This window comes from Choloepus didactylus, chromosome 12 (assembly GCF_015220235.1).
Source record: "Choloepus didactylus isolate mChoDid1 chromosome 12, mChoDid1.pri, whole genome shotgun sequence".
Taxonomy (NCBI): Eukaryota; Metazoa; Chordata; class Mammalia; order Pilosa; family Megalonychidae; genus Choloepus; species Choloepus didactylus.
Window position 1 is genome coordinate 25,450,240 of NC_051318.1, and position 26,395 is coordinate 25,476,634.

A 26,395-nucleotide genomic window follows, 5' to 3' on the forward strand; every position below is an offset into this window, starting at 1 on the left:
ATCTGCTAAAGCCAGTGGTCAATAAGAAGTTAGTAAGTTGAACATCAACCCATTGTTGAACATAAAAAACTTGCATGTCTATTGACAATACATTTTATGTGTCTTCAGTAAAATGATTTAAGAATATTTATGTTTTCATTTATAGATTAAGAATCTAAAGCCCCAAGTAATAATCCAATACTCTAGCTCACTGATTCCCAAACCTTTGCATTAAGTGGACTGTACACCAGAAAGTCTGATCAGAAGGGCTGGATGGAGACCAGAGATTTGAATGTTTCACAAGTCTTTCCAGGGACTCAGCTGTCAGTGATCCTGGCCACATCTAAGGATCAGAGTCAAAGAGGCTAAGGGTGAGTCTGCAGGAAATAGAAGTTTCAAAGGAAGCCCTAGAGGTATATTACATTTAACAGGGCACTTGGCCTCTATAACAATCTGAGCGATACTCACTTCTTTTTCAAAGTGAGGAAACAGACGAGATTCCTGATAAAGGGCAAAGATGGGTTTAGTATCTAGATTTTCTGACATGAAGCCCTTTCCACCAATTTTAGAATCAGTCCTAGATAATTCCAGTGACTCTCACAATCTTCAGGACTGAAAATACTGAAAAGTGAAAACATTGAAAACACTGAAAAACCACAAAAGTGGTTCTAGGGAATGAAAGAGTTGGAGTGTTAGTACAACCAACACATACACTCAATACTATTTGCTACTTTCTAGGGACCTCCTTCTTTAGATGTGTGTGTATATATCTATATACTTTTATATATATATATATATCTTTATATTGTCCCTGGTTCATAAATCTGGGCCAAGTCCCTTATATAAGATTAGCATAAGGGCCCAGAAGGGTCAATGGGTGGCGTCAATAGGTTGGTTCAAATATCTTGGTTCTGATCTTCTTAAATCAGGACATGTGGAAAGGAGAGACAGCTCTGGGCCTTAAGAAAACTTTGGCCTGGAATACTCTGGTCAAAGTCTCTGAGTTCTTCCTCTTACTTCCCATTCTGGGACCTGAACCTGAACAGAAGGCAGCAGAAAAACTGAAATTAAAGTGGTTCTTTCCCTAGCTAGGATAGTCCTTCCTCACTCACTCACGTTTGAAATCCTTCTTTATTTTACTTTAAGTCAGAACGATGAGAGAATGAAACAGCAGAATTTAAATCAAACCACTAAGAGTTTCCCCATGGTGCATGGTGTACTCTATGCAGCGAAGAAACTGAAAGTGGGAGAGGTACCCCCCAATATGATTTCATCTTGGTGAAATTAGGTGCTGCAGAAGGACATACTCTACCAGACAGTAGATGTAGGATGGGTTGGCAATTTAGCCACTGTTCCACCAATTTCATTAAACATAGTTCCTACTCTTTAAACAAAAAACTCTAAAATCCCATAGTGCTGTTTACCCAATGCAATCACAATATTGGCCAAGTTGCTTTGAATAGCAGGGCTGCTGAGGGTGGGGTGGGATGGGGGCGCTCAGTAAACAGGGGATGAGGCAGCTGAACTCTATTAACCTGTGGTTCTTCCAGGGCCAGACCAAGACTTGTGAGAAAACCCGCGGTTTTCTTCCATTGTTCCTTCACAGTGGTTACAATGAAATACAAGGTTGCCTCCTTCTCCTCCTTGCTCCGCCCATTCCCCCAAAGCCTCTCTTTTGGGGGAAAGAAAGTGAAAAACTCTGCCAATGACAGAGTTCTATCAAAGTTCTTCTTGCTCTTAACCCTAGTACCTTATCGCCATGTGACTGGCACTATTCCTGGCTACTAACTTTGGGGCTTTGCTCAAAAATGAAAAGGGTGGCTTTAGGCTACGTTTTAAATTACTCGCTCCGGTGTAAGGGCCAACGCTTGTAAAGCACAGGATTGAAGCTGGGAAACCCTGACAAACTAGGGAAGTTCATTAGGGAAGGCGAGCTTTCCTGGGAACCTGGGCTGGGTAGGGGCTGGAGGAGAACAAACACGCGCAGGTGAGCACGCACGAGCCGCCTGCAGGTAAGACCACCCGAACGTCCCAACCACTCCCCAGCGCGCGGATCAAGGAGGGTGGAACTGAGCCAGGACTTACCGCCAGGACGCTCTGGACCAAGAACCCCGCTGTCACGGCCCCCAGCAGCAGCCACCTGGTCGGGAGGGGGAGGAAGGGCGACGTGAACAAGCGCCCGTGGGCCCCTGGCTCGTCAATTCCTCGAGGTTACACCGGAAAGGCCCTCCCGCACGGACCCACAAGGAGAAAGGCAGAAAGGCTCTTACCGCCGCAGGGTAGGGCAGGACGCCGCGCACTGGTCTCGGCCCATGCTCCCAACCTGGCCACTTGGGCTCCGGGTCCCTCCTAGCCTAAAGGCAAAGAGAGAAAGCGGATTTAGCGAGGGGGTTGGAGTGGGGAGGGAGTGCATCCTCACTGCTGGTCTCCATCCGTGGACATCGGGGTGCGCTCGACCGCCTCTTTTCAGGGGCCACTATAGAGCTATCCCATGACTATCCAGAAAAAGGGGGAGCCTCTCCCCTTAGGCACCCGCGCTCCTTAAACAGAGTCAGCTTGGATACTCTTTCTCCACCGCTCTTCCTTCTCAGCACTAATTAGAAGAGCGCGCAGCCCAAACCTGCAAAAGGCGCCCCCAAAGTACGAGGCATCTCACTCGGGTCCCCCAGATCTCTGCGCCCGGGGTTCATGCTCACCTTCCAGGCCAGACTTCAGGGACACATAAGCTCTTCCAGGACCGAGTCTCGGCGTCGGATCCGCGGGCAAGAGGCAACCGCACATAAACAGTCTGGCAGCTCTCCCCACCCCCTCAGCGCCGGCCTCCCTGCTCCGGCGCCCTCCCCACACTGCCCTCCGGCCCGCGGCGAGCCAGCGAGCGACAGGGCCCAGCTCGGTGCGCGCCTCCCGGGAGCGGCGAGTAGGGCGGCACGAGAGTGTCGGGGCGCCCGGGGAGCCGCGGGGAGAGGCGCAGAGCCCTGACTTCCTGGCTCGCAGCGGCAGCTCTTCCCTCGCCCGCGCGCTCCCTCTCCCTCTTACACAAGTCTCAGGGTCCTCCCATTTGAAACGCCGCCCGCGCACTGCCGAGGGGAGGGGGCAGCGCCAACAAATTGCGGGAGCTCCGCGATCCGCTCTCAAGTCTGCCACTCTGAGCAGCAGCGCCTAGGACGATGCGCAGCGCTTGCGCCCGGGCTCTCCGAGACTGACCCGCCCGCGGCTCCGCGAGCGCCTCGCCCGCCGCTGGGGCGCCGCGCTCTGAGCTCCCCGCCCGCTGCTGTCGCCGTCGCCCGCCGTCCCGAAGCGCGGGACCATGGGGCCTCGGCTCGGCGTCTGGCTCTTGCTGCTGCTCGCCGCCCTCCTGCTCCACGAGGAGCGTAGCCGAGCGGCTGCGAAGGTGAGTTCCCGGCCAGCGCCCGCTCCCCATCCTCCCCACCCGCAGCCCGGCCCGCTCCGCACAGCCCCTTCTTTGTCCCGTCCCCGGAGCCGCCAGACTGCCCCTCTGGGGATCGCGTGTGGAGGGGCAAGGTGCATTTCTCCGGGCCGTTCCCCGGTTTTGATCTCTGTCGGCTGCGACAGCACATCCATTACAGAGCCCTCTTTGTTGTAGGTTGGGTAGGGGATAGTTCGGGAACGCCTCTGGGGCCGAGGGAAGTGAGGAGCCAGCTTAGCGCGCACAGTGGTGGAATGAGAGGGTGCTCCGGAGCGGAGCGGGATTTGAACCGGCATCACTGTGGCGCTCAGTGTCTGGGCGTCTTCACCTGCCCTGGGCGCCCGAGTGGGTCGGGATCTGAAGTGGATACACGCACACCACGCTGCCCACAGCCTCACACACATGTGCTCGTGAGTTGCTTTGGACGTGTTTCTCTCGTTCTTTGGAAACTGTGTTGGTTGGTGCTGGAACCAGTTCTGGGCCATTTGCCTGGAAACAGCTGTATCTTTGCTTTCCCACGACTTTACTATTAACGCACACTTAACAGAAGTGCAACTCTTCTGTACTTGCATCTTAAAAAACAAACAAAAACTTACTATACTCTATTCGTTGCCTTTTATTAGTATTTTATAAAAATTATAACCACATTTAGATTTGAGTGTGAAACTAAAATGAAACTACACCTCATTGTTCTATGTACAAATTGTTTTCCTAGTTTTCATTTCCTCTGGCTGTGTGCTTGCCCAGAAAGAATCTGGGAGATCAGTTTGTGGGAGTCGCTTCCAGCTCTGGACCAGCCCTTGATGTGGACTGTTGCTCTTTCCTTTTTTCCTTCCTCTCAGACAGAATAAAAATCTCAGCTGTTGCCCTGTGTCATAGGTCATGTAGTGTAAAAGCCCATAAAGGTGTGGCATTTAAACACATTTTGCATTTTTTTCCCTCAAATGCTTAAGAAATGATTTTGCTACTTGTCAGATTTCCCACACCTCCTCTTTTGCTGCTTCAAATCTTAGGCTTGTACATTCGCACTTAGTATTTTCAAGTTTTCTTCCAGAAGAATAATATTCACTGACAACACTTAACTGTATATAAATTATTAACTATTACATGCCAGAATAAACTGGTAATATACACATCTCATAATTGAAAGTTCCTTCACTGGAAAGTTAAAGGACTAATGATTACACCAGCAATTAACTTCAGATTATTTCTCCTAGTCCAGAGTCTAGCCGAGTACTATAGTCAGTCATTTAAACACTCTTTGGTGTTGATGACAAAATACTTTCAAAAGAATATGCTGGAATACTTTCTTCTTCTATTTTTTTTTTTTTTTTTTTGGTCTAGAAATATTGAGCAAAAGATTTAGCAGTCAAAGTGGACATTGCTAAACCTGATGCCAAAGCATATCTGAGAAAGTTCTTTATTTGGAAATATGAACCTCTATTTGGACCTAGATTTTCTGATAGTGCTAGCAGTGCAAAGCTAATTGTAAGAGTTAGCTTTGCAAAAAAGCCAGGATTCTAAAAAATGAGTCACTCACTTATGCAAATTCTTATTCTTACCTGGGAAGTCAAACTAATTAGTGTAGAGTTTAGGAATTATTATAGTTCCCTTTAAGTATTCTTAAAGTCCTAGTATATGCATGTCCACTGGCTTTGCCCTATACCAGAAGGTATCCTATAGTGTTTTAGAAGATCTGACATGTTGGCTCCCTCCCATCATCAGCTGACATAACAGATAATAATAGCTTATTTGGAGAGAGAAAATTTATTACATGCATAAGACTAATGGCTGTGTAAGAAAATCCATTTAAAAACATAAAGAACTCTCAAATTTTCAATCTGGCTAATTTTTAAATTTGTCTCACTTTTCAGACCATCAATAAATTTTTTCTCACCTCCTTCTAAGGTCAGTTGTTAGGTGTTCCAAAAAGGTGAAATAACTTCAATATTGAGCCAAGTAAAATATCATTTAAAATATAATTTGATTGATAAGCTGCTGCTAATCACTCCTAGTTCATAAGTCACTATGAATATTCCTGGATTACCTGCTCTTTTGGATTGTCTGAATCATACTTTACTTGCATTTACACATCCAAACATCACCTGCTATGTGCCAGGCACAAATTATCCTCTTTAATGTCACATGAAGTTATGTTAAGCTGAAGGAGTTGTTCCTTCTGCAGCCTGCAACTCGCCTCCCCCCAGTTTGTTCTATTGTGATGCTTCTTAAATAATTTCTCAGAATTAGAAATGTGAACTTTTCCCTAAATGTGGTGATGTCTGCATAGAAATATTGGCATTTCCTGAATATTAATCACCATTACTGGGACTGAATGAATTGGAGTTCAAATTAAGTGAGCTTAATTCCCATACAGCTAGTAAAGATGGTCATAACTTAAGTTCAGTTATTCAGTTAAGAGCCAGGGAAGATTTTGCAGACAGATTGAATTTTCTGCTGGAAATATAATTTAAATAAGAAGGCTGGTTTCTGATTTAGTCCCAACACCAATGAATCGACCCAACATCTTGGAAGTGATATTGGTGAAAGTATAACCCAAATCATAGTGCCCTTTACATATGGAATTGAATCAAGGTGAAGCAAACATACTCTAATACCAACCAGAAGAAACAATATACATGAACTATGCACATAAGTTTGAGTTCTCATCAGGTTGTGAGTGGTATAAATTAGTCAAACTCACACGCACACACGCACAGAGTGTGGTTTGGGGCAAAAGGATCCTAAATTTCACATGTGCTTTTATTACACCCTGTGCCTCAGTTTCCCTGAATAGATCTGCCCCATCATCACAGAAATCCATTCCTTCCTCCATTCATTCCACACATTTATATTGAGCACCTCCTTTGTGCCATGCACTCTACCAGGTGCTGGGGGTGCAACTATGAATGAGACCCATCCCCTGCCCCCAAGGAGGTTACAGTCTGGCAAGAGATATTAAGAAAGAAACAGGCAAATACAACTCAGGCTGGTAAATGCTACAATCAAGGTACATAAAGTACAACTGAAGCTCCTAAACCAGCTTTGGGGAACCCAGAGAAAATTGCTGGAGGACATTCCACCTTTGAAACCTGAGGAAGAACTAGGAATTATAAACCCAACATATTGTTCACATATATGTTACTATGGTGTGTTATAGGTAGAAGGTGTGATAATTCTATTTTTTCTATCAAGTCCAAGAGTCTTTGCATTTCAAGATGACCCTAAAATTCCCTCCTTTAAGATACAAGGTGTCATCATTTACATTATTAGCAATCTTGGTAGCTGAACTTTTTATCTTAGAGGTGTAGGAAGAAATTATGGGTCAAGTTTTAGGAGAGCAGCTCTAAGGAGCACACATCTCCAACTGAGGGCCCAGTCTTTTGTGACATCCCCTTTCTCCAAGTCTGCAGGTATGTTTTGGGTTGTTTGGAAAGTTGCAGGAGGGATTCTAGGCAGGGTTGCCTTTAGGAACTGACCCAGAAAACCTGCCCTCACTTGGGCGAAGGCAGGAGGGAATTCACAAAACCTGACATTATTCATTAACAAAGATAGTTGTCAAATTTCTTGGAACTAGTAAAGATGGTCATAACTTAAGTTCAATTATTCAGTTAAGAGCCAGGGAAGGTTTTGCAGACAGACTGAATCCGTGAGTAATGCTCTTTAAACAAATCCTTTTAGAAACAAGGAGGACATCAAAAACTGGAGAAATTACAACACTTGTTTTAATGCACAAAACAAATTTATATTTGTCATATGTTTTATATTTGTTATAACAGTTCTAGAAATTGAAAAAAGGATTAACCTTATTAAAATGTCTCTCAGGCAGGTTTGGTATTTTGAGTTTTGGTACTCTAGTAAGCAACAAAAGCAACAATAGAATGCCAAAAATAATATCATTAGAGCATTGTTTTTCCTGCTATTATTAAACAAATAGCACAAAATGTCACCCATAAAACAATACAAAAGACATATTCCTACCATTCTTATGCATACAATGGAAAAGAATATAAGCTAGAACATGTCTCAAGTGTAAATATCTTTTGAGGAATTTAATACTGTAAGAATTACTTTTTGGTTAATATTTTTGTAGTCTGGTACACAATGAACTGGTTTCATCCTGTGTTTGTCCATTGTTCTTAGAGTTTTAATCTCTGTGATATGAGTTTATCCCAGTTTTCCTCTTATTTCTCTGTTTCTGTGTTTGTCTTCCTCTTCCCAAGCTCCTTGGTGTAGTTATGCCATAGGGAGAGGTTTCAGCGTTCTTTCCTTGTTTTTCTCCACGCTCTCTACCCCCTCTACCTGGGGCAGTTTATTACCATGATTGATTATCATTCCCTGAAGGTGACCCCAAACCTTTCTTGAACTCCATTCCAGTATTTTCAACTTGCCCTGGGACATCTCATCTTGGCTGCCCTGCTATAACCTCAGACTCAACAAACATGTCCAAAACTAAGCCTACCATCTTTCACCCAAATGACTGCCGCTCCCAGCTCTCCCATTTTCATCTTTGGTGCCACCATTTTCCCTGATGCTCAGCATAGAGGCCTTGGCTTCACCTTGAGATTCACCCTCCCCTCTTTTGTAACTTCTGTTTCTACTCAGTTATAAAGCCTACTCTTTCTTCTTTCTACATGCTCTCAGATTCTTCCTTTGCTTTCTCTTCCCCTGGCTATCGCCACTTTTCAGGCCTACTTACCTTGTGTCAGGATTATTTCAAACCCTCCTTGCTTGTTCTCCTCCTTTCAGCCTCTCGTTCTCCTCAGCCTGCTCCACATGCTCTGGTGAGGCTAATTCCCTTTAGACATCTTATTTATAACCATGTAATTCCTCTGTTCAGGATCTGACAATGTCTACTTATGATCTACTACAGGTCCATATCTCTTTGGATTGGCTTTCCATACCCTTCACAACAGGGATCAACTGAAGTTGTCTGGCCTGATTCCTCACTGCTCCTGCAAATGCAGCACTGGTAGCTGTTGTGTAGGTCTAGTCTCTCTGTTCCCCAGAAGCCACTTTAATTCTTTCTGCTCTCTCACCTGACATTTACTCTCTATTCCTTTGCTAGCTTTAATTCTACTGACTGTCTTAACGCAGCTCTCAGGTGGCATCTTCTCCATGTAGTCTCCTCTAAAATCAGAGTTGCAATGTAGAATTGTGCTAAGCATCCATCTGGTTTAAAAAAATAAAAATATAGCCTATGTTTCCATCCACACTCTGCCACCCAGTGACCGTAATTTCTTTGAGCGTCAGGTCTCTAATCCATAGAAATGAAATAACAAGCCCTACAAAAACCTTCAAGTTGGTTGGTAAGTGAGTTTGTGCATCTTTGAAGTGCTTGTGCATGGTAAACATTCAGTAGATGTTGGCTGCTATCACTACCATATGGCTTGATATCACATTGTTTTGTGTATGTTAGTTCCAACTTCTTTATCAGATTGTAAGATGCTTGAGGACATATCTTTTAAACATCACTTAGCCCCCATGTCTGAAATATAGGAGGAAATAATTACTTGTATTTGTTTCGAATGTTTCTTGCTGCCATTTACACAGGACCGCTCAGGAAAGTCCTGGAGTGGGCTAAGTCATGGCGCATGTAAATTATGTTACATCGTACATTGCTGATCCCTGCGTTCTTGGAGAACACAAAGCCAAACTAAGGTGCTTCCCGTAATTTGGAATTTGTAGTAGATATTCCACCACAGACTAAACATGACTTGAAAATATACACAATGCTGAACTCTTTATGTAAATAGTTTATTCCTTGGCTTGGTAATATTCTTTATTGTAGCTTTGCTAAATTTGATTTTGAATTTGTACTCTATAATAACATTTTATGTTATCAGAGTTTTAATGCTTACTTGATTTGTGTTAAAGTAAAAGACAAATGCAAAGTATCCAAATTAGATATTAAAGCAATACTTTAGATGTCCTGCTGGCTTTTGTGTGTCTGTTGGTTGTATAAATTCTTGTTTGAAAAGGGAGAATTATGCAACCTCCCCTCCTCATCTTCTATTTCACTTAGAATTTGTACTCTTTAAATGAGTTCTGAGATTACTATTGTATATTACCAAATAAATATTTTGGTGTTCCCTGGCAATTTCTTTGTTATTCAGATATTAGCAAGAGATGCTGTCTGTGACCTGGAAGAATCCAATTTGATGTCAATTACTCTATTCTCATTTAACCAAATGCACCAACAATTGGGAAAGTCACTTGTATATTCACTCATAGAGAGTTTAGCTGATTTAAATAAACATTGTCCAACTCAGCAGAATATTTGGAGATACAAATTTTCTGTATTTGACATTTAATTAAAATGGAAAAAAATCATATTTTCAGAATTTCTGATGTAGAAAATAGTAATATCCTTCACAGAGAAGAAAATTCAGTCTTTTCTAGTTGTAACTCAAAGTTTCCAAAACTATTTCCACAGCCTTTCTCAGCAGCCATTCACATACCTAGAGATGACGAATATTCAGAGGATAATGCCATTTAACAAAATATATCTTCTTTTCAGAAAAATAAATCTTGTTACCTCACACTTATCATGTAAGGCCTTTTTGAGAATATGAGGCCAGTTTTTGTTTCCTGTTTCGGACTGTTACAAATAAGCCCAATGCTAACTAATTTGGTATTTTACCTTCATTTCTATTAAGTAAATAATATTAAAGTATAGCTTAGCCAGTGGGAGATTTGGCTACTACATGTCTAAATAATACTTTAGTTTTAGAAAATAAACATATCATTGTTGTACTATGAAAACAATCAAAATTTATTTAAAGATCCACAATTATCCTTTTATGCAACCAATGACTTATTTTTGAACACAGGAGCATTTATTTCCATATCATCCAAGAGCATCAGTTTTAAAATGTCACTTAAAAATAAGCAACTACTTTTCATAATTGATTTTCTAGTTGCATTTTATACTTTTTCAAAGGATACAATAACATTTTACTGTTACATAATTATTACTGATTTGCATGAGTCATGTTTGCTAGGTCCAGGCTATTCCTGCTTTAGATCTTGAGTTAAGACGATATTATTGTTATTACCATTATTACCCATAATATGTCAGGTTTTATTAGGGTAACAGGACACAGAACCTGTAGTCTCATGCAATTTTGTAATATCCATTTGAAAAATACTTTAATTTTGTATCTTAAATAGAAGTTCTTGTATACTGAAGGTTCAGCTTAATTTCAAGGATCCTGAAATAAGGCCATGCAAAAGAAAAGTCTGTTTCCATAAGAATCTTGTATTAAAGGGGTATTGTATTAAAGTATTTCACATACATCCAAATGGACTCTGCAAGAGGTAGCAGGCCTTGCAGTTGAGCTCATGGACACTGGAGCTCCACTGGTTGTGTTTGAATCCCAGCTTTGTCGCTTACTGTGTGACATCGGCAAGATACCAACCTCTCTCTGCCTTGCTCCCTCATCCATCAAATGGGAATGGTAATAGTGCCCCACTTAGAAGGCATTTATGAGGGCTAAATGAGTTGGTGTTTGTGAAGCATTTATAAGATGTTGTTAAATTAAAAACAAATTCAAAGGAATAAATAGTATAGTGATTAGGTAATCAAGGCATCATAGGGCTGGAAGAGACTATATCATCTAAGTCAGTGGCTTTCAAACTTGAACTCTCATCAGAATCACCTGGAGGGCTTGATAAAAAGCACAGATTGCTGGGCTTCACTCCCAGAGTTTCTGATTCCGTAGGTCTGAGATGGATCTGAGAATCTGCATTTCTCACAAGGTCCTGGGTAGTGGTACAGGTCTGCAGATCATGGATCTAGTCCAGTCTCTTCATTTTACAGAGGAAGCAGCTTAATGGATATAAGGGAGTTAGAAAGCAGAGCTGGATAAAAACATGTCACTCTGGCACATTAGTTTGCCACTCAAAATGCACTGAACCATTGTCTTTAAAATGGTTCTCCCAATTCTCTTTTTTTTTTTCTTGTTGGTTGTTGTTCCTGCCAACAGATCCCATTCAAATCCTGTGGTGCAACTTAGAAAGCTAGAGAGGGAAGGAGGTCCAGGAAGCATGCATGTGCAGTGTTGGGAAGGTGACTCGTATAAAGTGCTTGGGAGAGAGATTGGCTGATCAGAAGTAGTAAAAGCTGGTGCCTAGCACTGATTCTGATTCTCTGTGGTCCTTGTTTCCTCTTCAGTGAACAAGACATGAAGTTTCTTGAGATTGACCTATTTTAAGGCAGAGTTTTACTGTCTTTTGTGGCTTGGTTCAAGTCCACCCACCTGTTGAGGATGGGCTCAGATGTTGGCTTAGAGGCTGGCCGAGGGCAGAAGACAGTACAGGTGGGACTGGGGCAGGAGATGCCCTTTGGGGTTTATGATGTTGGACTTCTCCACCCCTGATGCTCAAGTTTTTGCCCTGCCCCACCCTCACCCACTTCTTCTATGTCTCAGCCACTTGACTCTCTGAACTAGGAAATTCTGATTTGTATCTAATTACCGCCAAATCCATTTCCTGGAGATTAAAGACCATTTGGGGTTAGTGGTTTAAAATAACTCTTAAATTTTGGTCAGGAAATGACCTTTAAAGTGAAGGTGGAACTTGCCAAAGTAGGAAAATGGGTCAGTAATGGGAAAAAATACCATCCACAATATGGTTAGTTTAGCCTCTGGGTCAGGTTTATCCTGGATAAGTACTAAGATCCAGTCCAGAATCAATAATAGTCACTGATAAGCTCCGAAGGACACAGTCTTCATTCATAGTATGTTCAGAGTACAGCCTTCTTCATTTTTCCTTAATAATACCTTATCTTTAAAAGAAATTATTTTCATGCAAATATTATGCTAATAACAGATGCTTTCTATCAGTTCATTAAAGGAAGTCAGACCAGTTATTGGCGCCTTGATAATAATTGAATTTTGTTTTTTTTTAATATTTGAAAATAATAAGATTGTATTTCTTTGTTCTGGAATTCAGGATTTTACAACTTTTTAAGAAAATTCTATAGTTTATCATTTTTTATTATTTCTTATTGACCTTAGATATTTCTCTTCTTTCATGGTGGTTATTACCCATTAAGAGATTGTAGAGATACGGCTTATTATAGAGAGAACTCATTCAGAACATGCCTAATTTTGGGCATTGTGTTAGGCTAGAAGCCAAATTTGTAACCAAAGTACCGTTTTTGTTTTTTTTTTTAACGTCAATGAAAATAAAACAAGTAAGGCAAAAATTCACATAAGCACAAAGCATAAATAGGCTGATAACTCAGTATTTTGCTGCTAACATTAGAAGTTCATTCAATAAATGTGTGTTGAGCAGTCACTGGGGATCAGAAAATATGCCAACAGTTAGAATAGTTTCTTATACTTTGTGTTCTGGTATATCCCCAAGTTAAGGTAAGAATAATTTTAATAATGATATGAAAGATGTTATAGTGAACATTTTAAACTTGCCCTGTTCTCTCTTTTTTTGCCCATAAAGCTTTTCATGTGTGTTCTGGGACTCTAGAAGGAGCATCACATAATCACAAACTTGGGTCTGAATTTCTGCTTTACCAGTAATTAGCTATTTGATCTTGTGTAATCTACTTAACCTTTCTGTCCCTAGGTTCTGTCATCTATAAAATAGGGACAGTAATAGTATTACTTTATAGGATTGTTGTGAAGATAGTACACATGATAATACATGTAAAGCACCTAAATGAGTGACTGGCGTATGAGTTCAATGTATGTCAACTATTATTATTACTCTCATTACTATATTCTTTTATTTAAAACATATGTAACTGAATATATGAAGACTGAAAAATATCCTTCTTTTACTTCTACTTCCTTCCTTAAGATGAGATAAACCTCTTGGATAAATTACAAATATTAGGAGTATAATGATATTCATTCATTAAGATTAATTAAATAATAAGTATTTATTGCACAATTTTTAAGGGCATAATACTTTTCCAAGATGGAAAACTGGGCTTCAAAGCATGATGAAAATAAAACTAACAAAAACAAATTAAAATAAAGTGCATTGAAGTGATTTAACATAGGAAGTGACAGCCTTATTGTAGTTTCAAATACTTAACAGGATATTCTGACATTTGGTGTTTTATAGCCTCTCAGAAGGGAGCATCTTATGTAGATTTTTTCTTTTTAATGATTAATGTAAAAAAATAATAGATTAATAGAACGTGGTGCAAAGTAAGAGTCACTTTATAGGTCATCCTTTTCCTTAGCATGAGAAATGCAGGGCCGTCAGGGAATTATTTCCTTTCCTTTTTAGGTGCATGTGGTTTCTTCCTCCTGAAATTTGGAGTCTTATAATTGACTCATGTAATTTTCTGTCAGCTCATCAACAATGTCCAAAACTGCTCTGAAGATGACAGCCATCTCTCTTAGTTATTGATTTATCACTTCTAATAAATCTCTCATAATGTAGCTCATCTCCTGTAGTTTTTGCTACTTCTTTTCGCTGCAGCAGTTAAGTCAGCCAGTCATGTAAATCAGTGAGCTGCTGTGCTGTGAGAGTAGTTATGGAGACAGATATAAATGGCACTTTATTCTCTGAGCTATAATCTTATGTGTAGCCCGAGTTTGATCTAATACTGCAAAGTCTGTGTCTGTCTGCATTGGCCCTGACAGTTTCCATTATAGAAAATGCCTGTGTGGCAAGAGAGGCGGGGCTTTCCAGTCGTCTAAACATTTGCTGCCTAGACCCATTTGAGAATTCACCTTAGGTAGAGGTCAGAAAGCCATATATTGGGAGACCTAAGAGGAAAAGCTAAACATACTGACAGATTGAGTATATGTTTATCCATTAAAAAGCTTTAAAAATGGGATAGTCCCATATATCTTGATAAAGAGTCTTTCTGCTGAGGTCTGTACATGCTGTAGGGAAATGAGTCTTCCTTGTACACTTTTGCTTGAAATGAACATTTATAGTATGCCAGTGCTTCTATACATTAAGTACTTTCAATTAAAATACCTATAAACAAACCCCCAAAATGAGATCATATATATTTTACGGTATTAATTAATTAATTAATTAATTCATGTAATATTTATTGCACTCCCACTACTCAAGGCTAGGGAACGAAGCAGACAAAATTTGCTGCCCTTGAAGATTGTTTATGGAATCAAATCAAAGAAACATACAATTTCTGGCTTCCATCGTGCTAACTGGAAACTATTTTTCAAAAAGGCATTCCTCTTTGCTGTTTTAGGAATGACTCAGCCTCAGAGATTTAGTTTAGAAAGTAAATATAAGGCAGAGAACAAAGTCCTTTATCGGAAATAGTATCTACTTCATGCCTCTAAAGTAAAGCCACGATACGAACAGACATTCAGGATTCTCCCAATTTTTAGAAATTTCTAAATATCTTTAGAGTATGAAATGATTTAGCTTGGTTCCCCTTTCTGCCCTGGGAATTATGCAAAGCTAGCAATGGGAAAAACTACTTGGATTTAGGGTGGGTGAAGGCATCATATGTGGAAATAGCAGATGGAAGAATGGGATGGAGACTTCAGAAAGCATTGTGAGTAATTTGGGCAGAGAATAAAAAAGTATTTGCAAAGCCCCCTTGAGGGACTGGGAAAAAATGTGGAAATATTAAACTTCCCCACCTGGAGAATTCCTGATATTCTTGCAAGCATTGGGGACTGCCAATTTAATAGGCCAAACCCTTGATCTTGGGGCTTGCCCTTTTGAAACTTATTCCTGCAAAGGACAAGATAAGCCTACTTATAATTTTGCCTAAGAGTCACTTCCAGAGAACCTCTTTTGTTGCTCAGATGTAGCTTCTCTCTAAGCCAACTCTGCAGGTAAACTCACTGCCCTCCCCCTGCATGGGACGTGACTCCCAGGGGTGTAAATCTCTCTGGTAACATAGGACATGATCCCCAGGATGAGCCTGGCCCTGGCATTGTGGGATTAAGAAAGTCTTCTTGGACCAAAAGAGGTACGAGAAATGAAACAAAATAGAGTTTCGGTGGCTGAGAGATTTCGTATAGTCAAGAGGTCATTCTGGAGGTTATTCCTATGCATTACATAGATATCCCTTTGTAGTTTTTAGTGTATTGAAATAGCTAGAAGGAAATACCTGAAACTACTGAACTGTGATCCAGTAGTCTAGATGCTTGAAGATGATTGTATAACTATATAGAACTTAAGGTGTGACTGTGTAATTGTGAAAACCTTGCAACTGACATTCCCTTTATTTACTGTATGGACAGATGAGTAAGAAAACAAAGACAAAAAATAAATAAATTATAGGGGGGTATAAGAGGTATGGGATGTTTGGGATGTTCTTTTTTATTTTTATTTTTTATTTTTTTGAGTAAAATGTTCAAAAATTGATTGTGGTGACAAATGGACAACTATATGATGATACTGTGAACCATTGATTGTACACTTTGGATGAGTATCTGGTATGTATGTGAATATATCTCAATAAAATTGCATTTAAAAAAGAAAGCTATGTGTTCTACAGTGTGCATGACTTCTGGGCATTTTAATGAGGATGGCATGTGTCATAACAAAGACGATACAGGAATACTATCCTTTGCTTTAAAATGTGCATTGCTCTATGACTGAGTCAACGGGATCCTGTGTTGAGGCTTGTGAAAAACAATCAGAAAGAGAGACGCTTTTGTAGCCAGCAGTAGACACACTCTGAAGACCTCTAGTGCCAAAGGATGTAAGTGATCATGCCACAGCCTCTGCATAACTGCAAACTCCATGGGATGTGCTGTCATAATGTGTGACAGCACCAAGACATTAAGAGATGGTTTTCCCAGACTCAACACTTAACTTGGACCTGGAAGACTTCTGGTCACAATGAGTACTTGAGCCTTTTTCTATAGAGGATATGGTTTCTGGCAAAATTGGAGTCTTGTTCCAAAGACAAAGATTTAGCAGCTTTCCTAGGCAAAACAAATCTAATTTGTGAGTTAAGGATAAATGAATCAGAAACATGAAGATTGTTTCCTTGAAAATACTTGGTGGCTTCAAGTCAAAGTTCTTGGCAAAATGGGCAAATTGTCCTAGACAATTGGCAGTACATGTACCATATTATCTTGCCAACTGTGAAAAGCAATTAATAAGGGAAAAAGGTATAATGTAAAAATCTCTCATGCAATGTATTATGTGACAGAGCCTTTTTGGTGGGGAATAATTATAGAAAAGATCCTTAACTTAATTCCTCAATTGGCAATTCTCTCCTTAAAGAAAGTGTAAGAGAGTGAAGAGGAGGTAAGATCATCTGGTGTGTCCAATGTGTCCAAACATTGTATTCAAAAATGCAGTTGTGAATTTGGGTTGTCATGTCTGAGCCATATCTGCCATATCTGAACAGAATCACTGTGACCTCAAGTCAGAATGACCTGTGATAGACAATAACTACTGGGAGACAACTCTGCAAGTCTACTGCATCTTAATCTAGTTCTTTGTCACATACAACTGTGTAATTTGCATTACTATAATACTCGCTTGAAAGTTGTGCTTGGCAAAGCAAAATAATTAGGTTGAGCAGGTAAATTGCAGGTAAATGCAGTAATTGCTAACTTGTATAATACTTTACTCATTTGTCCCAGAGTGAGAGCCACCTGTTTTGGCAGACTGAAGAAGTCCAGAGCAGACATACTACAACTTTACACATCTTTTGTCTTATTTATTTTAAACTTTGGGACTTTGCTAATTTGCATGGGTGGGCCAAGTCCCCACTGGGACACCTGGTGGAGAGTGTACCCGAACGAAGCAGGACTTGGGGCTCAGCACCCTGTCTGGTTAGCTCCCTTGCCTGTGTCCTGTGCTGGATGAAACATTCACTCGAGTTTATCCCGAAATGAAATTCAGCCTTTATCACCAGTTGAAGGACAGTGGCTCTGAATCCTTTTCGGAGAACTCTGGAGAAGAGATCTAGGTGAGAACTGAGTTTTTAAATAACAGTAATTTCTTTTCCCATTATCCTGGTGTCCACCTGTGAGTGTGAGGCTTGCTATCTTCAGCTACTAAGTGGCGCAGATTATCCAGCTGTTTACCTTTGACATGCTGGTAATAACCCTGGACACACTGTGTTCCTCTGAAACCTCTACACCGAAGTTAACTGTTGTTGATGGCCCACTGATCCTACCTGCCTGCCTGCCAGTAATAATCTAATGATTTTCTAACCCTCTTCCATACCCTGGGCTCATGCAGTGAATTATCAATAGGCAGAACTGCTGCCTGGATGTTTGGAGTCTTGAGTGAGAGAACTACATGAAGGGCACCTTAAGGGATCAGGAGAAGGATAAAGCCAACTTCCAGCCTAGGCCTTCCTGACATTTAGTCCCACTTCTCATTTTGGTTCAAATAAATTGGGGATAAAAGATAGTTTGGTATGCTCATCCCCAAATTTGAGTTCTATGAAAATTGAGATGTAAGAAAATATAGTTTAGATCATAGCATGGCTGCTATATTTGGGGGATCCATGAACCTCCTGAAATCCTATTCAAATTTTAATGAGTCTATGCCCAAGTATATTTTTAAGGAGACAACTCCTGGAGGTTTTTATCAGATTCTCAAAGAGATATATGCCACAAACTATTGGGCTAGGGGTATTTGGTAGCTTATTTTTATAGTAAGACCTATTGAAAAAGATTTACCAAGGAAAAGGCCCTCAAAATTTGTCAGTGGATAAGAATGGCGCCAAATATGACAATGCCTCCCAATCACTGGTTCTTAGCGGCAGGCAGGATGCAGCACTTCTGTGGGTGATGGGAATGTTGGTCAAAGAAGACAATGTTGGCAAACCTGAATCTTATTGTTATATGAAATATTTGGCCCTCCTGGCTTATTTCCTGGAGCCCTTAATTAACTTTGCATGTGTACAAACCTCATCTTCTCAGCTGCATTTCAATTTCTTTCTCTGCGCCCTTTCAATAAGTAGCACAATATACTGAAATTGTTATATATAATCTGTGTTCAACGAGTACCTATTAACGGACCAGTTGATTGGTAAGGCCGTGCTACAAAAATGGACATTTGCAGATGAATCTAGAATTCATTCATCAACTGATAGCAGAACCTGATGATTACTTCCAGAACCCAGTTCAGAACTTTTGAAACTGGGTGGGAGGAAGATCATCCCACTAAAGAAGCTGCCTGATCCACAAGAGAAATGTTTCTAAGAAGACAAGAAGGAAAGTGTTTTTATGAAAAGGTGCAGTGGATTTTGTGCAGTCCATTAAATATTCTGCCTATTTTTTGGAAGCCATTGCATTCCAGGCACTTGCATTGGGGATGAGGGCTACAGAGATTGATAAAGTCTCGTCTCTGCCTTTCAGGCACATATAGGCATAACAGGGAAAGGCAGAGAAGGGGATGATGAGAAGGGTGACCCAGGCTCTGGTGTACCCAGCCAGGCCAGCTCATCTCACACCTGCCCTTCTGGTGTAATCCATCGTAGTGTTTCCCTTCTCTCTCGGCAGTGTCCTCATGTTGGATGATAAACTTCATGGCCAGTACAATTATGAGGAATTACACGGTTAAGCCTTTCCACTTAGTCTTAGAAGAATAAAATAAGTTCCTTGGTTCTGAGAGACGCCAGGAGAATTTAAAAGAGAAAATCAGAAGTTTGGAAGAATTTGGTGAAAAATGTAAAGATGGTCAAAGAGACAAGAAGATTTAAACTACTGGTGCTACTTGGAATCAGTGAAGCATTTTCTAGGGGGAAACCATGAAGGCAGTGGTTTAGGTACAAAATTCTAAGCAAGAAGGAAGAATGCCCCTAGTATTCTTGGGTAAGTAGGATTTGGCCATTGTCCTGGGGAGAAAGGTGAGCAGGGCCATTCGCTCCTCCAGGCTGAGGCAGGACCTTCCTTTCCACTGACTTACCTGCCCCTGTGCCTGTCCAGCTGCACAGAGAACTCATGGGTACAGAGCCTCCCTCGTTTTTGTTTAAAAATGTTTCTGAAATGGAACCATTGTATGTCATACGAACCATATCTACTGATGGAAAAAATTAAGTGAAAAATTATACTGCTGTGCAACATACCCCAAAAAAAATTATAAGAGGAAAAAAAAAATCAGTAACAGTGAAAAAAGGTCTCATGCCTCTGCCGGGTTCTTAGGGATAATGAACAATTCCAGATTGATTACCTTCAGCTTCTGTCACTGCACTTTGACCCCCTCCTGCTGTTCACTGTCCACCCCACTGTGGAGACTGGCAGAAGTGTCCAAGGTCATTGGCAGGATAAAGCTGAAGGTTATTCCGAAAAGAAAGTGGCGTGGAGAGGGGTTCTGGTAGATTGAAATGGGGGAGATAAGGGTTGTGAGGGGTGGCCAGTGCTGTTGAACTGGAGGTGATTCCAGGAGACTGAATAGGATGGGAGGGAATAAATACTAGAGAAGAGAAACAATTATAACTGCTCTCTGGGATGTGTAGTTTGAAGTGAAGCTAGATTCCGAACAAGAAAGGAGAAAGGAAGCCAGAGGAGCCTGTGACTGGAATGTCATAGATTATGTTGCCTTTTAAGGAGAACTCTAGTGTAATAGAAACATGTTTTTGATCATTAGATGTACTGATTAAGAGGGTAATCATAAAAGAAATTATGTCTTGGACAAATTAAAAGCCAAACGACATTTTAATGATAAAACAAAAGCTACAGAGAATGGTTTTCCTCTGGGGAGCATGGAAATCAAAATTCCAATGTTTGTTTGGAGCTTTTTCCTTGCAATGTGCTCACGTATGCCTAGATGGTGTACATGTATGGATAAATGTGTTAACACATATTTTACGACTGAAAAAATAAACTTTGAAAGTCCTTCCCCCAGACTGTAATTAAGAGAGAAAAAAAAATCGCAAAACCTGCACAGCAGCACATAAACATTACGGAATGTTAAACAAGACTCTTCCGTTTACAAAAAGGCAAAATCACATTCAGTAAGTGCTTTTAGGAAGAGGAGCCAAACTGCAAATGTGCTTGTACCCAGCAGTGGCGTCAATCAAGCCAGCTCCTTCAATTCACACAGCTCTTTTTCAAGATCATGCCCTTTTATTGCTTCCCAGAGGTCTTAAAACGTATTTGCTCTGCCTCCCTGATTATGTGGAAATGATATATTAGCAATTATTATGATTGCACCTGCAGATCTTTTTCATCCTTAGGTAGAACCAGTTGTCAGTTGTCCATCTAGGAAAACGGGGAAAGGAAGGGGTCATTCATGTTGAGTTGACTTTTCAAGGGAGCAGGCTGCGACATTGTGTGTGTTTTAGGCTCTCTTACTTCTTGGGTTTTCTACACAGAAAAAGCATAAGACATTACTTTTTAAACCCCGAAGGGTGGCTGTGCATATACTTCTTGTAATTATAGACTTAGATCCAAAACCCAGATTAATGTAATTTGCTATGTCATGTGACGCATGCTGAATCTTTACATTTTCTATAAATCATTCAACTGTGATGCCACTAATTTGGAATATCTAATCAATTGTGTTTAGTGGAGAAAAACTAACAACCTAAGAAAGTAATGAAAACAAGTTCTGCAGAGAGTTTGTATGTTTACAAGAAGAGTAACAACTTGGGTGTCCAGAACTCTATCCCCTTTTAGGAAGTAGTTGACTGTGAGATGACAGGGGTCTCAAAGGCAACAGAGAACAGAAAAAACACAATGATTCTGGGTCTTTTTGCCTTCGACCTTCTTTGCCCGGACAGTTTATGGATACCATAGCCTGACTCATAATTGAGTTGAAGCTAATTGTGCCAGCTCTTCACTTTTGTGACAGTATTGTAGACTCCAGTTCTTTAAGATCAGAAGCTTCTCTTGGGGTCCAGTTTCAATTTAGGAGTCCAACTCTAGCCATATTGAAGAGATTTGGAATTGAAACAATTGCTCTCCTCAAGCATTCACAGTACTGAGTGCTTAACGTTTATTAGACCATTCAGCTCTCCTAATTCCTCTATGGCACAGGTCAAGGCACATTACCTTCCCCATTTATAAATGGTTACTGAGGCTTGGGGTGCTTAGATACCTCTCCAGGGTTATACAACAAGTGAATGGAAGAGATGAGAATGGAAAACCAGTCTGTTCTGCTTCAAATTGTCAGTTTTATTTAAGTAATGCTCATTATTTTCACTACATTCACATTTTGTGATCTTTAATTTTTGTCTGTGCAAAGAAAATACATATACTGCAGAATAAACATTGATAACGTGAAGTGGGAACAATTCTATGTCAGTTGTCCTATCTTGAGCTTAGGTAATTATTAGACAGATTTGAGTTGCAAGAGAACAATTCTGCTTATCTCTTGACGGATGCATTCTCTACCAAAGGGACAACAGGATTCTCTCTTACACTTATTTTCCTATTACATCAGCACAATCAAACATTAATTTCAAGCCTCATAATGATTCATGGTTACAATCAGGCTTCTTTAGTCTTTAGCAGCTCTTTTCCAAGTCTGGAAATATTTTGTACTTCCTGCATGGCAGATGTTGGAGTCTCTCACATTGGTTTCTTAAAGGAAACTTTTCTTTTGGAAACACCTGTGTTGAGTTCTATATATGCTTCCTGCTTGTAAATAGCTCTGAAGCGTCCCGATACGGAAGTGTTTTTGATTTTCCGCTTTATGTCCTTGAGCTCTGGCCAACTATTTCTTTGACAAGACCATCTTGTTCTGCCAGTGTCTGGACACACAGACTTCATAATAGGGTGAGCTTTCTGCACAAATGACATTTTCCAGCCATCTGATCTCTGGAGAAGAGTGCAGCTATTACAATAAGGACCCAAATTGTAAACTAGCTTCATTTTGTTCCATGTTCAAATTGAAAAACAGAGCCTTGGCTCCAGTGGCATTTTCTTGTTTGGAAAGGAAATTAGGAACTTCACATAGATAAGGTATTAATAGGACTGGATCCTTTGTGGATGTGGAGTTGGGGAAATATTTATATTTGCAGCTGCATGTAACCATTTAGAGGAGATAGCGGATGTGGCTGGCCTTGGCCTTTGGGGAGGGTAGCATGTGTTGTCTGGCTTGTGGCTGTGATGTCAAAGAAGCCTATAGAAATTCTGTTTCTGTTGTTGAAAGGTAGAATAAAAACAAGTAAGGGTGTTGTTTTCCCCTAAACATTTTGTAGGAGAAAGAATACTTCTTTACGTCCGTTGCCTACTCTTTGGCCAAGTCACCCTTACATTTACACCATGGGTTGCCAGATGTCCCTGTTTCTTTCTCTAGGTGGGTGGCCTCTGGTGTAGAGAACGATACCAAACATAAACAGCACTTTAGCATGCCTAGCCCCACCCTCAGCCTTGATTTTTTCAAATATGCCACTCCTGGATTTTCTGGAGTCTTGTGTTTTTTCCAAACTTGTTTCGAAGTAGAGCTTTGAACTAATATTGTAGAATGCAAAGTGGAATTCTTTCCAGAAACACATTTTGTTCAACGCTTTCATTACTGAGTGGAGTTCAGGTGTCAAATTGCTTGAAACACAACAGAAAACACACTTGATTCTTTTGTCATGTGGACTTGGGAAAAGTGAAAATTTGAGATATTATTGTTGGTCTTGTCTAAATTTATTGTGGGCTCCAGCTGTGCACACAAAATTCCTAATTTTCTGTGGACTGCTCTGTTCTTCCCCTGCAACCATTGAGGGACCAACACGTTCAAAGACCAATAGCTTTTGGTCCATTAGCCTTTGGTATTTGGGAACAGAGCTCCCCCCACTCTAAATGCCCCATGGGGCAACCAGGTTTCCAGTCTTGCACTCTTGAGTACCTAGGATTTTCTTGTTCCTACAAGAGTTCACACTGTACCCACGCTGTCTGGCTGTGACCTGCTTTCCTGTCTTATTACTGCAGCCTCATTTTTTATGGGGACTGTTTTTTCTCTTCCCGGCCTCGCTCAGGATGGATTTCCTGGAATGTCCCATCTCTTCCTCTCTCCCATTAGCACTGTCCTAGCTCTGAACTCCATATCTCAGCATCCAAGTCCCAATGAAGGAGCCTTGCCTGTGGAGGGACTGACCTGGTAATGTCCCTTGTTTCGGTCTGACAGCTAATTGATAGAAAGCAGTAGTTTCTTCCTTTACCTCCTCCCCATCTCTCCTAGTCTGTCTTACACCCTCCCAGGGGCTTCATGTGAATAAACAAGACAGTTATCTGCCTGATCTTGGCCCCAAGTCCCAATTTCTTCTCCGGTGTTTGAGAACTGAGGTTTAAGTGACTTATTGCCTCGACATTTCACCTTACCCTGCGTATGTTGACAGAGCCCTTGAATCAACACCATTTTCAGCTTTGCAGTCCTCCCATTCTAAGGGTATTTCTCCAGTTTGGGTCCTCCTTGGGTCATTTGGAATCTGGGTCTTTCCTTCCTTTCAAAGCCTCTCCCGGCTCATCTCTCACACCTACTACAGGACCAGTGTTGGCACTTTTACCTTCTATACTGCAAGTCTAAGGAATATTTTAAATTAGGTCACATCTGTAGAGGGGTTAGCACAGAATCTGGGCCATAAGAAGCGAACATTAAATGGTAGCTTAGCTCAAGTGCTTTTTTATCAGTAGTAATAGTAGTAGTAGTATTTTAACAAGAGGAAGCCTAATTATTCCCCATTTTCCTTCACACTGGGTGTACTTCATGAGCCAATGTCTTGTCTTAACAGCCCTTATTAAATGCTCTGTGTCCTATAATATGTTAAGTGATGGGGATATAAAGGAGATATGTATTTTATATATATATATATATATATTTTCAAGGAGACAATCATAGTGAAATGTAACACACAGTGAGATAAAACGTCAGCATAGGATTCCATTGACACACTTAAGAGTTCAACTTATTCTTTTTCTATTGTGCTTTCATGTTTTCAGAGTATGTATCTTTATATTTCAAAATCTGTGCCTATTTAGCTTTAGCATTTTAATAAAAATACCTCTGGCCAATGCCTGTTGTCTTTAATTTTGGAAATAATCTAGAAAACTGATCTCTTTGTTCTTATGTTTCAAACATGAAAAGATCCAAACACTGCTCAGAAGTGCTCTTTCCCTGATCCCTGCCCCCCTAGAGACATGGCTGTCATCTGTGTCCCCTTATGTATGTATGTATCTCTGTAAAGGTCTGTCTCACTGTAATGTAATTATGCTGACATATATCTTTCCTTGAGAGCAGGGACACTGCCTTTTGTGGGTTCATCTCATTGGCAATAGTACGATGCCTGGCATGTAGTAACTGCTCAATTCATGTAGAGAAGAAATAGGCGGAATGCATTAGTTGCAATGCACCAAGGGGTCATATTTTCTTTTCAGATGTTTAGGAGATGGCCATCTTCATCAGTGTTCATTTCACTGCACTGATTAAGTGAATACACTAATAATCCCCTGAAGACTAATGCAGGGCTCTCCTTTTCATATCAAGGGAAGAAGAGAGCTACATTGCTATTCATTAAAAATGTCTTTATAAAGAGAAGACGACTGTGGAGAGTATTTTTTGTTTGTTTGACCCCCTGCATACAGCGTAATTGGGCTATATTTGTGTTAGGAAACTTGTATTTGTTGGTAATGTGTCATCCTCCCATGTTTTCTACACAAAAATTGATGAAAAAGATGGGTTTCTACTTCTCCATTCTTAAGGGGTATACATTTTTCTATTTCTAGAGGGATATGAGACCAATATTAAAATATCACATTGACTTCTTTTAAAAAAACAGTTTTACTCACATGCCATACATGCCATCCAAAGTGTACCATCAGTGGCTTTTGGTATAATCATATAGTTGTGCATTTGCACTACGATCAATTTGAGAACATTCTCATTACTCCAAAGAGGAAAATCTCATACTTCTTTTCCCCTCTATTATTGACAGTTAGCATTGGCATAGTAACTTTGTTAAAATTGATGAAAGAATATCACAATATTACTGTTAACTATAGTCCACAATTTGCATTATTTGTATTTTTCCCATATACCACCCTATTATTAACACATTGTAATGATGATCTAGTTCATGTAAGAACTTTCTTAAACTTGTACAATTAACCACAGCTATCATCCACAACGGGGCTTACTGTGACTTGGAAGAGGTTAAATCAAAATATCCTTGCAGTTTCCAGATTTTATTTGTTGATCTCAGGGTTTAAGGGCATAAATATTCAGGTTCATCAATTAATGAGATGTTAGAGGTATACTTGTGGGTTATGGGTTCCTGAATATAGAGGATTTTATCTTTCTTCCCATCTTAGCCTTACTTGTATTGGACATTTTTTTTTTTTTTTTTTTTTTAATCATCATTTTATTGAGATATATTCACATACCACGCAGTCATACAAAACAAATTGTACTTTCGATTGTTTACAGTACCATTACATAGTTGTACATTCATCACCTAAATCAATCCCTGACACCTTCATTAGCACACACACAAAAATAACAAGAATAATAATTAGAGTGAAAAAGAGCAATTGAAGTAAAAAAGAACACTAGGTACCTTTGTCTGTTTGTTTGCTTCCCCTACTTTTCTACACATCGATCCATAAACTAGACAAAGTGGAGTTTGGTCCTTATGGCATTCCCAATCCCACTGTCACCCCTCATAAGCTACATTTTTATACAACTGTCTTCGAGATTCATGGGTTCTGGGTTGTAGTTTAATAGTTTCAGGTATCCACCACCAGCTACCCCAATTCTTTAGAACCTAAAAAAGGTTGTCTAAAGTGTGCGTAAGAGTGCCCACCAGAGTGATCTCTCGGCTCGTTTTGGAATCTCTCTGCCACTGAAGCTTATTTCATTTCCTTTCACATCCCCCTTTTGGTCAAGAAGATGTTCTCCATCCCACGATGCCGGGTCTACATTCCTCCCCGGGAGTCATATTCCACGTTGCCAGGGAGATTCACTTCCCTGGGTGTCTGATCCCACGTAGGGGGGAGGGCAGTGATTTCACCTTTCAAGTTGGCTTAGCCAGAGAGAGAGGGCCACATCTGAGCAACAAAGAGGCATTCAGGAGGAGACTCTTAGGCACAAATACAGGGAGGCCTAGCCTCTCCTTTG

The 26,395-nt window shown here is 40.5% G+C and overlaps 2 protein-coding genes across 2 annotated transcripts in view; one reads left to right on the plus strand and one right to left on the minus strand.

The window, feature by feature from the left end:
* The window catches only part of COL4A2 (collagen type IV alpha 2 chain), a 213,807-nt gene extending 210,658 nt beyond the window's left edge, over window positions 1–3,149 (minus strand). Inside the window, exons 1-3 of the mRNA XM_037799948.1 lie at window positions 2,676–3,149; window positions 2,250–2,333; window positions 2,065–2,119 (exon numbers count right to left, since the gene is read on the minus strand). Coding sequence (XP_037655876.1) covers window positions 2,065–2,119; window positions 2,250–2,293 — 99 coding nt within the window. The 5' untranslated portion in view covers window positions 2,294–2,333; window positions 2,676–3,149. The remainder of the gene's footprint in view (window positions 1–2,064; window positions 2,120–2,249; window positions 2,334–2,675) is intronic.
* Window positions 2,840–26,395, plus strand: part of COL4A1 (collagen type IV alpha 1 chain) — a 169,097-nt gene continuing 145,541 nt past the window's right edge. The window contains exon 1 of the mRNA XM_037799949.1: window positions 2,840–3,370. Coding sequence (XP_037655877.1) covers window positions 3,287–3,370 — 84 coding nt within the window. The 5' untranslated portion in view covers window positions 2,840–3,286. The remainder of the gene's footprint in view (window positions 3,371–26,395) is intronic.